The sequence below is a fragment of the Miniopterus natalensis genome, chromosome 13 (assembly GCF_054644295.1).
Source record: "Miniopterus natalensis isolate mMinNat1 chromosome 13, mMinNat1.hap1, whole genome shotgun sequence".
NCBI lineage: Eukaryota > Metazoa > Chordata > Mammalia > Chiroptera > Miniopteridae > Miniopterus > Miniopterus natalensis.
Window position 1 is genome coordinate 2354694 of NC_142093.1, and position 13105 is coordinate 2367798.

The window sequence follows — 13105 nt, forward strand, 5'->3', positions numbered from 1 at the left end:
TGTCACCCCGTCGGCAGAGCCAGCCCAGCTTCCTAGGTGCTCTTCCTCCGGCCAGATGGATACAAGGCTCCTGGGAGGATCTTCCAGGGGCCACATCTGTGCTGAGAAGTGTCTTTTTTGTTGTTGTTAATCCCTACCTGAGGATATTTTTTCTATTGATTTTTAGAGAGATTGGAAGGGCGAGAGGGAGGAGAATGGGGAGCATTGATGTGAGAGAGAGACATCGATCGGTTGCCCCCTGCACGTGCCCTGACGGGAGGCCGGGGATTGAACCTGCCTTTGACCGGGAATCGTACTCATGACCTAAGCGGGCTAAGCCCTAACCACTGGCTAGGGCAAGAAGTGTCTTCTGAATGAATGAGAGGCTGTATTCAAGGACACGTCCCCGAAACAGCTCTTGCAGCCCTGCCGTCTCCGTCTCTGAGGGCAGAGGCTTGGCAGTGAGCTGTGTGCTCTCAGGCTGCAGGGCCTGCCCTGGGTTCTGCAGGGCCAGTGCGGGCTGAGGCCAGGGCGGACCCCGTGGGAGGTCCCCGGGGCTGAGGAACGCCACTTCCCTCGTCCTGAAAGAGGAGCTGGGACGTTCCACCAAGCAGCAAGGCTCTCTTGGGGGCGAGTGCTGGTGCTGCTTTGTCCACATGCTGAGATCAGAGACAGACATAGAGATACAGAGACACAGAGGCTCAGAGACGTTCCCACCTGCTGCTCTGGCAACAGTACCGCAGGGGCTTCAGTCTTGCGTTACATAGTAACTGATTCTCCGTGTTAATAGAGATGATGATGTTGCTTAGCACAGAGACCTTCCTCCCAGAGGCCCCCACCTGCTCGGCTCTTCCATAAACTTCCCTTCAACTTCTTTTCCTGAAAATGTCTGTTATTTTTAAATGTCTTACGTTTTTTTCTTATTAAACAGACACACTGGTCATAATGTCATCTTTCAGGGAAGACTTGCCGTGGTTTGGGGCATAAATGAATGTACTGAGCAGAAATTGAGAGGGAACCCCAGGGGCTTGTGTGTGGTATTTGGAACTATCGGTGACAGACTCTCTCCATTTCCGACAGCTGCTTTTTAATGTTCCCACTCTCCTCCCTACCGATGGCTGGTTTTCACTGCTGTCGGTGCCGGCCTCTGGCCCGGGAGCTGGAAGACAGGAAGACTCGGCTTGTTCAGCTTGTGTGCAGAGTAAAAGTGTGAATGGTTTGAGTGGGGAGGGCAGGAGGGCTGGGCTTCTCTAGTGGAATCGAGCTCGCGATGGGCACCTGGAAACCAGCCACTGATGTTTGAATCTGGCCTAAGACATGGTGGGAAATTCTTTGTCTTAGCCTCCCAAGGTATCTACACTGTGAGGTGCTTCTTATGCTCATTCCAGATTCTAGTTTACAAGGCCCTGAACAGGGTTTGTTCCATTTGCGCCCCCAGGAGCCCTACCCTTGCGTGCAGGTGGGATCAGCTGGGGCTTCGTAGACATGCAGGCTCCCGGCCCTCCTCGCCCTAGGCCCACAGAACCAGGACTCCCACTTTCATAGGCCCCGCAGGGCGTGAGTAGGCATATTAAAGTGTTATAAGCACCACCCTGAAACAGAAGTTCTCAAAGTGAGGTCCCTTGGGCCAGCAGCACCCTCATCATCACTTGGAAGTGGCCAGAGGAGAAATCACAGGCCCCGGGCTGCACCTGCTGAGTGTCATCTCAGACTCGGCCACCCCCGGTCCAAGGTAGACCGCTGCTGTCAGGGGCCTCTCCCTGAGATTCTGACCCCACTTGCTGACCTCGGCGGTCAGGAACCAGCTGCCCCTGCCCTAGCGGTCTGGCTCAGTGGCTGGAGCGCTGGCCCGCAGACTGAAGGGTCCCGAGTTCTGCTCTGGCCAAGGGCACGTCCCTGGGTTGCAGGCTTGATCCCGGCCCTAGGTCAGGGAGCGTGCGGGAGGGAGCCAGCCGATGTGTCGCTCTCACATCAGTGTTTCTCTCTCTCTCTCTGTCCCCCTTCCACTCTCTCTAAAAAGCAATGGAAAAAATATCCTCAGGTGAAGATTAAAAAAAATAAAAGAAAGAAAGCAGGTGCCCTAGAGGACAGCCCGGTGACGTGCTTCTGACTCACCCTGGGGAGACTGAGGCCAGCAAACACCTAACCTCGGGCCCTCGGAGGCCGTACATTTGCAAAGGTGCTTTGATTTTTGGCTGATGACTTAGTGATAGACTTTGCCGCTGTGCGGGTTTTGGAAGAAGCTGTGGATGGCGTGACTCCTGGGTTCTCCTTGAGGCCCCGCCTCTCGGAGCTGGCCTCACGGTTTTCAGCGTGGGGGTGGGCAGCGGTTTCACCGTCTGATCTCCAGTGGGAGGGGGGCCAAGGGTCACTGTTCCCTCTCCATTCAGAACCTGCAGGATCAAAGCTCTGTAACTGCCGGAGTCACCGCATTGAAGGAGCAGCCGGCTCAGCTCTCCCCCCTCCCCTGGTGCGAAAGCAGCCAGTGGCCTTGGCAGCCGTCTGGCTTTGTTCTTTCAGTTTGTGTGAAACACCCAAGACTGGTGTGGGCTCCCCCCTCTCCTTTCTAATTAAACAGCCCATCAGAGTGGCTCTCCTGCCAACAGAAGGGGCCGGGACGCGTGTGTTCCCGAGACAGGATCGTGCGGCAGAGCAGACTTGCTCGTTGCCTAAGTCAAGGAGAAGCCCTGGTTCCCCCGGGGTAGAGCCGATCAGAGTGGGTGGTAACCAGCGACCAGAGCCAAAGGAGCCGGGAGACGTGCCCTGAGGGCTGAGCGAGTGTTAGCGGGAAGGTGGAGAGATTTTAAGAGGCTGAAAATGACAAAGCTAGAGTCAAGGAATTTATTTTATTTTAATCTAACTTAATCTTATTTTTCATTAATCCTCACTGAGGATATTTTTCCTATTGCTTTTCAGAGAGCGTGGAAAGGAGGGAGGGGGAGAGAAACATCGATATGAGAGAGACACATCCATTGGTTGCCTCCCACAGGAGCCCCGACCAGGGCCAGGTATGTGCCCGTGACAGGAATCGAACCTGAGACCCTTCGGTTTGTGGGCCCGCTGAGCCACACTGGCCAGCGCTAGAGTCAAGGAATTTTAACCCCAAATGAACAAAGTAATTAGGAGGAACAGCCTAGAAAGGTGGCGTTGGCCAGCTCTGCCCCCCATCTCCTTGTCTGCTCTGTTTGCTAATCAGCTGTTCGTACTGAGGTTGGTCGTGATCTCGATCTCGGGTCGCCTGCCCGTCCGCCTGCCCCACCGGCCCGGCCGAGTCATTTCCGTCTCCTTGTGAGATTACAGACCTGACTCACCTCGTGGGCCGTCCAGGTGAACCCAGGGAAAGCTCGGGCAGGAAGAGGGGGGGAAGGGAGGGTGGGTCCTCTAAAGATTGCCTGTTAGCTGTTGGTGTCAGATCCATACTTAATGGCAATGATTAAGATTAATAATTTGTATTCAGATCATTCATGCTGTTTTTAAAAAGCCATTTAATGTGATATACTTGTTAAACGGAAGTCAGCACAAAGGAGAAAGCCCAACGCTTGCTGGACGCTGAGGAAAATACTCCTGGGTTTACTCCGGGATCATCTAATTCTTCCCATAAGTCATAAAAATGTCATTACTCATAAACTGAGGCCCGCGCTGCCGGAGCCCGCGGATGTGCAGCGATCTTTGGCTGCGGTCGGGCTCTCCCGGCCAGGACGCGAGGAGGCTCGTTCCGAGGGCTGCGGCTGCCGGGGCTCCCTGACGCACAGCGGGGGGTTCAGAGCCGCCTTCCCCTGCGGGGCTCAGGGCCCAGGGCTCCTGCCAAGACTGAGCGGCTGGGCTCTGGGCTCGTGTCTCCACCGGGAGGGCGGGCGGGCGGACAAGAGCAGCGGTTCCCGCCACTCACCGCGCCGGCCTGCGAGCTGGAGAGCGCGCAGATGCGGGGCACACGGCTGGTGACGCCTTGGATGGGATTCTGTTTATGTTTGTAACAGTGTTTCTTTTCCTTTTAAAGCACATTCCCTCTGCCCTTTTTTAAAAAATATAATTTTATTGATTTTAGAGAGAGAGGAGGGGAGTAGGAGAGGGACAGAGAGAAACATTGATGTGAGAAACACTGATCGTTGCCCCCTTGCCCCCCCCCCGAACTGGTGACCTTTCGGTGCCTGTGGTGACACTCAGCCAACTGAGCCACACTGGCCAGGGCTGTAACGATTTCTTTTAAAAAACCAGCTTCATCGAGGTATATTTTACATATCATAAAATTTACCCATTTCAAGTGTGCAAATCTGTAGTTTCTAGTAACCGACCAAGTGGTGCATCCATCACCATAAATTCGTTTGGGGGACATTTTCTTCCCCCCGAGGAAGGTCTGAGAGTTAATCCCTGTTCCTGCCCCCAGCCCTAGGTAACCACTAATCTACTTTCTGTCTCTTTTGTAATAATTTTGCTAATTATTTTCTGATTAGAGAAGTAATAGTTTCCTATTTTAGATCATTTGAATGACTCTAAAGAGAAAAGTAGACTGGAATGAAGGGCAGAATCCCCTCAGCCCATCCGGAAGCCGCTTCCCTTTTCTCTGCTCACGTGGCCGCTGTGTCCCTACGTCTGTGCCTTTCCACGCTTCTCCACACTGGGTTTTTTTGTTGTTTTTTTTTTTTGCCTGAACACCCTTCACCCCGTGTTGCAAAACAAAACTCTCCCTATCTGGCCCGGCCGGCGTGGCTCAGCGGTTGAGCATCGACCCATGAACCAGGAGGTCGCGGTTCGATTCCCGGTCAGGGCACAGGCCCAGGTTTCCGGCTCGATCCCCAGTCGGGGGCGTGCAGGACGCAGCCGATCAGTGACTCTCACCACTGATGTTTCTCTCTCTCTTTCCCTTTCCCTTCCTCTCTCTGAAATAAATAAAAACATTTTAAAAAAACAAACAAAAAAACCCTCTCCCTGTGTCTTCAAGGTCTTTCTCATGTCAGTCCTGATCAGCCAAGATTTCCCTGGTGTCCAGACTAAAAGTAGTTTTCCCTTCTCAGAAATTCCACAGTGTTTTATTTATGGCTCTTGGAGTTTTCCCAGGGCAGCTGACTTACCGAACTACGTGCTTTATCTCCCCTCCTGAGCCACAAGCTCCGGAAGACTGGGGTCCCCTCTGATTCGTTTCATCTCCTAACCCCCGAATATCTGCGGCTTCATCTCCCGCCGCTCCCTGAGGGCCTGTGCGCCTCTCGCATACCATTCCTCGCCATTGTCATGGCTGTTTAATGTCGCGTCCCCGCTAGACCGGGGGCCCTGTCACCGGTACCTGGAGTGAAAGCGAGCTGGCAAGTGTGTTTGGATAGCAAAGATTTTCCCTCGTTTGCATCTTAATATTTCACTCTAGATACCAAAGCTGGGTAACTCCTCTTACCCCGATACCTGTCTTCGGCACCTTAGTTCTTACTTGAATTAAGTAACAATTAGTCTTAAAATAGATGCATGAGCCAGATTGTGATTGATGGTCTTTCCCCCTGCTGCAGAGAATCTTGTTTTTCGCCCTCACTCATGGCAGGCGCTCGTGCTCACTTACACCCCTCGTAAGAAACCTACTGGCCTTCTTCCTAGAACTACAATTTTTTTTTTTTTTTAACTTTAGACAGAGGAAGGGAGAGGGAGAGAGAGAAACATCCATCGGCTGCCTCCTGCACGCCCCCTACTGGGAATTGAGCCCAAAACCTGGGAATCCGAACCCGTGACCTCTTGGTTCATGGGTCAGCACTCAACCACTGAGCCACACTGGCCGGGCCTGAGAAATACGATTTTTAATCTGCAAGCACCTTGTTTGTTATTTCTGCCAACCCATCGTGAACTGAGCTGTTCTGAGCCTTTGGCTCAGTCTCCCACCCTGAGCAGCTCTGACACCCCCACCCCACCCCCCACCCCGCCTTCAGCTATTTTCATACCCCTTTTCTTGCATGAGGTTTGCCCAGGTGTTATCAGAGATTATTCACCAGCCCGGCCTTTCCCTTGTCATCCTTCCAGTCGCCCACGAGACCTCGCCTTAAACTCAGCTTTTAGGAATTTAGAAATTTAACTCTTCAGGCTGATCCTGGCAGGTCCTAGCCGGTGATGCTGAGCCGTGGAGCGATGCCAGGTGCGTGACAAATGCTGAGTTGTTGAAGCAAGACAAACGTTACCCCCAAAAAGGCATTTCTACAGTGAGAGTCAGGAATTGGTCATTTATTTGGCAGGACTGGTGGGTAGTGCTGGCGTTGCGACACACCTTAGCGGTATTTTTCAAGTCAATTACTTTCTCCATTTTGACATTTAATGTACTGTGTGGTGTATGGAAATCAGATCCCAGATTGCCTTAAAGACCATGCATGTATTTAGTCTTCCTATTCTAGGTAACTGTACTAAAAATAGTTTTTTTCACTCCATTGTGAGGATGAACGTGCGAGATTCCCAGGTTCTTAGTCTTGTCTTTCCCCCTTTATAGGCCTGTAATGGGGGTGGTGTGACCCACAGTGGCACCTAGGCCGGGACCCCAGCGGTGCCCCCGGGCAGCTGTGTTGACTCACGGGGGTGGCCGAGCCCGGGGCGAGAGGCCCCTGCGGGGGCAGGCGCGGAGCCTGTGCCTCCCATCCCTTCTGACTGCAGCTCTGTGCCCTGCTCTCTGCTCGGATGCCAGCGGGTGCCCGGCTTTCTCTGGGTGTCCTCCCGGCGTCAGGGGCCTTGCTGCGGCTCGACGTAATCCACGGTGACAGCTGGCGAGGCTACCAGCCTCCTGCCTTCTTGCTTCCAGGAGAACAGGGACCTCAAGACCCCTACTTCTCTTCTCTGTCTCCTTTCCCAGAAACACGCATGCACACTCACACGTGCACACACATGCACACACATAGACACGCACATGCACACGTGTGCACACTCACGTGCATGCATATTCTTAGGCCGCAGAGCCCCTCGGTTCTGCTTTCCTTCAGGGCCCGTCGGGGGCTGTGCTGCGGACTTTGGGGTCTGGGGGCTGGGAACCGAGCCCAGCGCAGCCCAGGCCCCGCTTGGAGGCCCGACAGCAGGACACGCGACCCCGTTTCCTCCGGCGCCTTTACGTGGTTCTCGCGTGGGCTGTTTTGAGATGTTTTCTCCTTCGCCGTAACGGTTGTCTTTTCACAAACTCGACGGTGGGCAGTCACCGGAAAACGGGTGCCGGTTGTCGTTCGGCATCCACTCGTTCGCGGGAACGGGTAAGGCCTTCGTACGCGTGCGGCCGGCTTCGAAGCGAGGGCGGGTCGCCTCCGTCTCTCGCCTTTGCCGTCCAACTTTCTATCGCAAAGGAAACTATCGCTTCTGGTTGTTTTTCAGATTCAGAACATGAACAACATCATCTCCTTCCCTCTGGACAGCTTGCTGAAGGGGGACCTGAAGGGAGTGAAAGGGGTACGTACGGATGATGACCCTGCTCGGGGGCGGTGTTCGTGGGCCCGTCGAGGCGGCTGCCGCGGGTGGGGTCCCTTGGCCGCTCTCAGCCCTGACAGTGGCCACTCGCAGGCTTTCTGGGCGCCCGCAGGTGCTCTGCGTGGGGCAGGGGGAGGGGGACCTGCAGGGAAGGAAACGGCTCTTGGGGAAACCCGGAGCGTTTTCTGGTCTCGGGTCTGGTTTCCCAGCCGGCGTGTCACTGACCGACCCCTGGGAACTGGATCCTCGCAGGGACATGGTTTCCTGATGGGACAGTCTGACCACTGAGGCTCGAGCCGGCTGCGTTTTCAGTCCTCCAGAGGATGTCCGAGGCTTAGGAAGGCCGCGCACACACGGGCGCGCGGAGTTTCACGAGTGTGGGAGCGGGGACAGCGGGGCTCCGGCGGTGTGTGGGTGCCCGCTGCTGAGCACCAGGTTGCTTTGGCACAAACAGATGTGCCTGAGCTCTTAGGAGGCCGAGTGCTTTGCTTGGATCTGCATGGGATTCCCAGGGCACATCTGGGCACATCTGGAAGCCCAGCCTGGCCTCCGTGGCTCCTTCCAGACGGTGCTGGGAGAGCTGTCAGGGCTGGGGGACCGGGCTGCTGAGCCATTTGGACACCCAGGAGTCGTTCCACTGTCCTTCTGGGGCCCAGTTCACATCGGCCAAGTTAGACAGGAAAACGGGAAGGAAGGGCCCACGAGGCAGAGGGAGGAACACGCAGGTGTATGGACGTGAGGCTCTAGTGTCGCCTGGAGCCGTGATTCGGCGGAGTGGGGGTGAGGCTTTCAGGGTGGGCAGGGCCGGTGACTAGAGGGCCTTAGGGCCAGGCTGTGGAGCTCAGTCCTTGTCATGAGGAGCCCAAAAATAGTAAAAAATAAGCCCTGCCCCGTGAAAAGCGTTCACTCTCCCTAAAGAGCCCTGTTATACAGAACGTGAATGGATGGGGACTGTGATAGAATTTCTGGTAGCTCAGGACGTTTCTGAGCCAGATTTTCTCCGAGTGCGAGGTCCTAAGTTCCAGGCAGGAGAGAGGAACCGGGAGACGTTGGGAGAGGGTGGCTGGCTTCTGTAATCATTGGGGAGATCCCTGTGTTAACAGAGAGTCAGAGAGAGAGTGAAATAATTGTAGGTTAAATGTTGTGTCTTTCTGGGTTTAATTTTGGAATAATCCTAGGAGAGGGCCGGGTGTGGGTGAAACAAGATGAATTAATACCTGTTACATCTGGGTGACGAGTCCAGGAAAGGATTCTCTCTCACCTTTCCCTGTGGGCATTACTTATTCAAAAATAAAATTTTCAAAAAGAAAGAACAGGGGACCCCACCACTAGTCAAGTGCCAACCTGTACTCTGAGTTTTTTATTTTTCATACAATCATAGGTGTCACCTGTCACACAAATGAGTGCTCCCCTCAGGACTAGTCCAGGATAAGCAAATGCATCTTGTCTGGAGGTTAATAATCAGCCCTGTTTGATTTATGCCTCTCTGTTTACAGGATCTGAAAAAGCCTTTTGATAAAGCTTGGAAGGACTATGAAACCAAAATGTGAGTGTTTTCATTTAAAAAAATAAACATAGCCTAGCCGGTGTGGCTCAGTGGTTGAGCATCAACCCATGAACCAGGATGACGGTTTGATTCCTGGTCAGGGCACAGGCCCGGGTTGGGGGCTCGATCCCCAGTCCAGGGCGTGCAGGAGGCAGCCCATCAGTGACTCTTATCATTGATGTTTTTTTCTCTCTCTCACTCTCCCCTTTCCTCTCTCTGAAATCAATAAAAACATATTTAAAAAAATAAACATAGGTACTTTGAGATTTTTATTTTAAACCCAGCTTTTATGGCGTATGGTCTAGATAAACCCTGATCCAGGGAAGACTTCACCTAGAACTGTGCTGCTGTGGTTTGTTACGGTGCCCGACGTTTTCGTATCCGGTGTCTCAGCTCCGCGATGTTAACTACCCTCTTTAAACAAGCGTTTTCCTTGCCCCGTTTATAATGTCAAAATGGTTACAGGGCGTCATTTTCAGGGAAGTTCACTGAAGAAAGTGGAGGCCAGTTTCCCCCCCGCTTTATCACTGCTGGTGACAGGCACCATTTTTCGGACCCCGTCTCCCTGGTGATTTGGGGGAGCCGTCGGCCCTTAGTGGGGGTCAGTATTCCTCTGTGACACCAGTGCCCTTGGTTCCAGAAAGCAAGAGGGTTGTCCCTTGACTGCTTCATCTCCACCTGCCTCCGACCCAGGTCGGGCACCCAGTAGGTGCTTAGGAAGACAGTAGGTGCTTAGGAAGGATTGTTGAGTAAATTCTCTACAGAAAGGCCAAGTTTGACATTTCCGTGACCAGCCGCGTTTTCCTTGCGGGTAGCGAAGGGGCCCTGCGCGTAGAAGGCTCGGTGAGGGCTCGTTGCCCCGCGCGCCGTGTGGGCTGCAGGCTGCGGGCTGACGGCGCCCGCCTCCCCCGCCCTTTGCACCCGCAGAACCAAGATCGAGAAGGAGAAGAAGGAACACGCCAGGCTGCACGGCATGATCCGCACGGAGATCAGCGGCGCCGAGATCGCCGAGGAGATGGAGAAGGAGCGGAGGTTCTTCCAGCTGCAGATGTGCGAGGTGAGGCGCGGCCGCGGGGACCTGGCCCTTCCGGGGGACAGTCCGACGGTGGGTGTCGGATGGAGGTGTCGGCCACGCAGACCGGGCTGGAGGGACTTTCCGTGGGGAGGGAAGAGCGAATGGAAAGCGTTTCCCGCGAGAACCCAGCATCTGAAAACGAAGGGCTGCTGCCGTGAAAGTCGTTTTCTAGCGGTCCAGCCGTTGCCCCAGCCTGACGCCCTCAAGCTTCGTAAAGGCCGGGCACGTTCGCGTGTGACACGTTTTCAGTTGCCCGGCATCAGTGAGAAAAATGGCTTTCAGGCTTTTATGTGAAAGACGGGGACCATTTTTTCTTCAGAATGAATTTTATAAAGAAATTCAGTATCACTCAGGGCTCATGTGAATGCAGAAGATAGGAGAGATCCTGTCTTGCTTTCTTCTTACTATAAAAATAATATATACTTTTAAATATTGGTCAATATAAAGTATATATTTTAATATATAAGTTATATATTACATATACATGTACGTGTACGTACAAGGTATCCCAAAAAATGTATACACGCTTTGACTAATTATTAATTCTAATGGGTTAAATATGAAAAAGAAACATCAGTTGAGCTATCAGCTGTTAAAGCGTGTGTACATTTTTGGGGGATAAAAATCACCCCAAACTTTACTTCCGAAAGACAGCCCCTTTGACATCGAACTAAACGTGTTTCACATGTCCTGCCATGTCCGCTATAGACACGATTTGTATAAACCGCGTGGTCCTCTGAGGCCGATGCTCTGGGACTTATTTTCCCGCGGGTCGTGCGGGCACCTGTCTGTGCCGGAGTCTCTGCTTTGTTGGCTCAGTGGCTACATTGTATCTGTCGGTACAGATGCGCCACTTCCCTGTTCATCTTTGTTACTTTGTAAACTTCTGTGGTCACCGCCTTAGAGTGAGTTCCTGCTAATAGAATTTGTAGGTCGAAGGGCACACACACTGTCAAGTTTGACACGTTGCCCAGGGTTGTTAATCACGTGACCGCTTGGGTGCACGCCAAGCGTCTTGTTCAAATAACACTGAACTTACACCAAACTGAAGGAGGGAGAAGGAGACGTACAGGCGGAAGGGGAGGCTGTAGCTGGCTGATTCGGGCCAGCGCCCCCTCTCCGCTGGGCTGCGGAACAGACCTGGGGGAGCACTTGGCCGTGAGTCTCCCAGGTCGCGGCCAAGAGTCCTGTGTGGTCAGCGGAGGCCCCAAGCGCTTTCGGGCCGTCCAGGCTCAGATGACGCATCCTTGGGGTCCTTTCTGCCATATCCTGACAGTGGGGGGACGGGGAACGTATGGGGCCTTTGTTCTCTGTAAACCTTCAGCAATGCACAGGTGTGTTTCCTGATGCTGGTTTTGTGGATCCCTGGGGCCTCCTGATGTCTTCCAACTTGTTAATGAATTCTCCAAGTTAAAAACGGCTTTAGTTCATTTCCATTTAAAATTTGGATTTTATAACAGTCACACTTTATTTTTAAAGTATCAGGGAAGTGCCTGAGGTTTAGAGACGTGCTGACAAGAGTCTCACCTACAAAAGATTAGCAGTCAGTGTCCTAGGGGAAGGTGCCCGAAGAAAGGGACCTGGGGTGGGAGGCGGGGGACAGGAATGTGCACTATGGGTAGGTCCCGCTCGCTCAGCCCATCTTCATTCTTCCTCGGAGCTAGAGCAGAAACCTCCTCTCGGGTCAAGGTCACTGTGTCATTACCAGGAGTTCCTGGCGCTTACACATTTAATTCCCTGTATGTCTGATAGTCCACAGGGCAGCAACCCCAAAGGAGCATTTAGCGGTGGACCCAAGAAATACTGAGTCTCTACCGCGAGCTCCCCCACAGCGGACGATCTCAGAGGAGCAAGAGGTGGTCTGTGCTCCGCTGCTGCTGAGCTCAGGCTCTCGCCGACCTGTGACATTCCTTTGTTGTTGTTGTTTTTTAAACAGTATCTGCTGAAGGTCAATGAAATCAAGATTAAAAAGGGCGTGGATTTACTTCAGAATCTGATCAAGTATTTTCATGCCCAGTGCAAGTAAGTTATTTTTCCTTGTTACGATGCTATTTCAAATATTTCTCTCTTTATGTTAAATTCTCCCAGGCCTATAGCAGCGATTTTCAACCTTTTTTTACCTCGTGGAGCATATGGGATGAAAATTCTGCGGCACACCAAAACATGTACTTTTTGCCCATCTGACAAAGAAATAGGTTTAATTTTGCTTCATCCACTCCAGGCAGCTATTGTGTTGGCTGTTAGCATTTTTTTATTTGACAGCCTAAGAGAAAAGAGGTCAGTGCCCCCGACTAAATAGTCAGATGTTGCATATTTTAAAAATTCTTGCGGTGCAGTGGTTGGAAATTGCTCGTCTACAGTCTTGTATTGGAGGAATCGACACTCATTTAGCAATCTGCAGTGGAAGGACGGAAGGCTGGACACTGCTACCCCAGGGGTGAACCGTGAACACTTGTTAAGTGAGAGAAGCCAGATCAGAGGCCACTTGCTGTGGGATTCCAGTTGGGGGAAGGGAAGTGAGGAATGGCTGCTCATGGGAATGGGTTTTGGGGGGTAACTCCGGTGTCTGGAATTAGGTAGTGCTGGTGATTGCACCGCTTTGTGAGTATACTAAAGACCACTGAATGGCCTGCTTAAAAGGGTGAATTTATGGTCTGAGAATTACATCTCAATAAGAAAACAAATAAGGCCGGGGCAGTGTGCTCAGTGGTTAGCGTGTTGGCCCCGCCCACCAAAGGGTCTTGGGTTCGATTTCCGATCGAGGACACATACCTGGGTTGCAGGTTCGGTCGCCATCTCGATCAGGGTGATTGTGGGAGGCAACCAATCGATGTGTCTCTCTCACATTGCTCTCTCTCCCTCCCTCTCACTCTCTCTAAAAATCAATGGAAAAATATTCTCAGGTGAGGGTTAACCAAATCACACACAAAACAAAACAAGTATTTATTGGGCTCCTGCTGGTGCTCAGAGTGGAGGCTGTGGATGGATGGGAGAAACCCGAGGTCGATGTTCATACCTGTCTGCTTGCCTCTCCCCGGCGGCTGTGCCCCCCACTGACGGGCCTCTGCCTGCGCCGTCCCACTGTCCCCTTTCCT

At 52.8% G+C, this 13105-nt stretch overlaps 1 protein-coding gene across 2 annotated transcripts in view; it reads left to right on the forward strand.

Moving 5' to 3' along the window:
* The window catches only part of ASAP2 (ArfGAP with SH3 domain, ankyrin repeat and PH domain 2), a 101888-nt gene that overhangs the window by 52532 nt on the left and 36251 nt on the right, over positions 1–13105 (forward strand). For both annotated transcript variants that reach the window (XM_087823324.1, XM_087823325.1), the window contains exons 4-7: positions 7297–7371; positions 8886–8935; positions 9863–9992; positions 11947–12032. In XM_087823324.1, coding sequence (XP_087679450.1) covers positions 7297–7371; positions 8886–8935; positions 9863–9992; positions 11947–12032 — 341 coding nt within the window. The remainder of the gene's footprint in view (positions 1–7296; positions 7372–8885; positions 8936–9862; positions 9993–11946; positions 12033–13105) is intronic.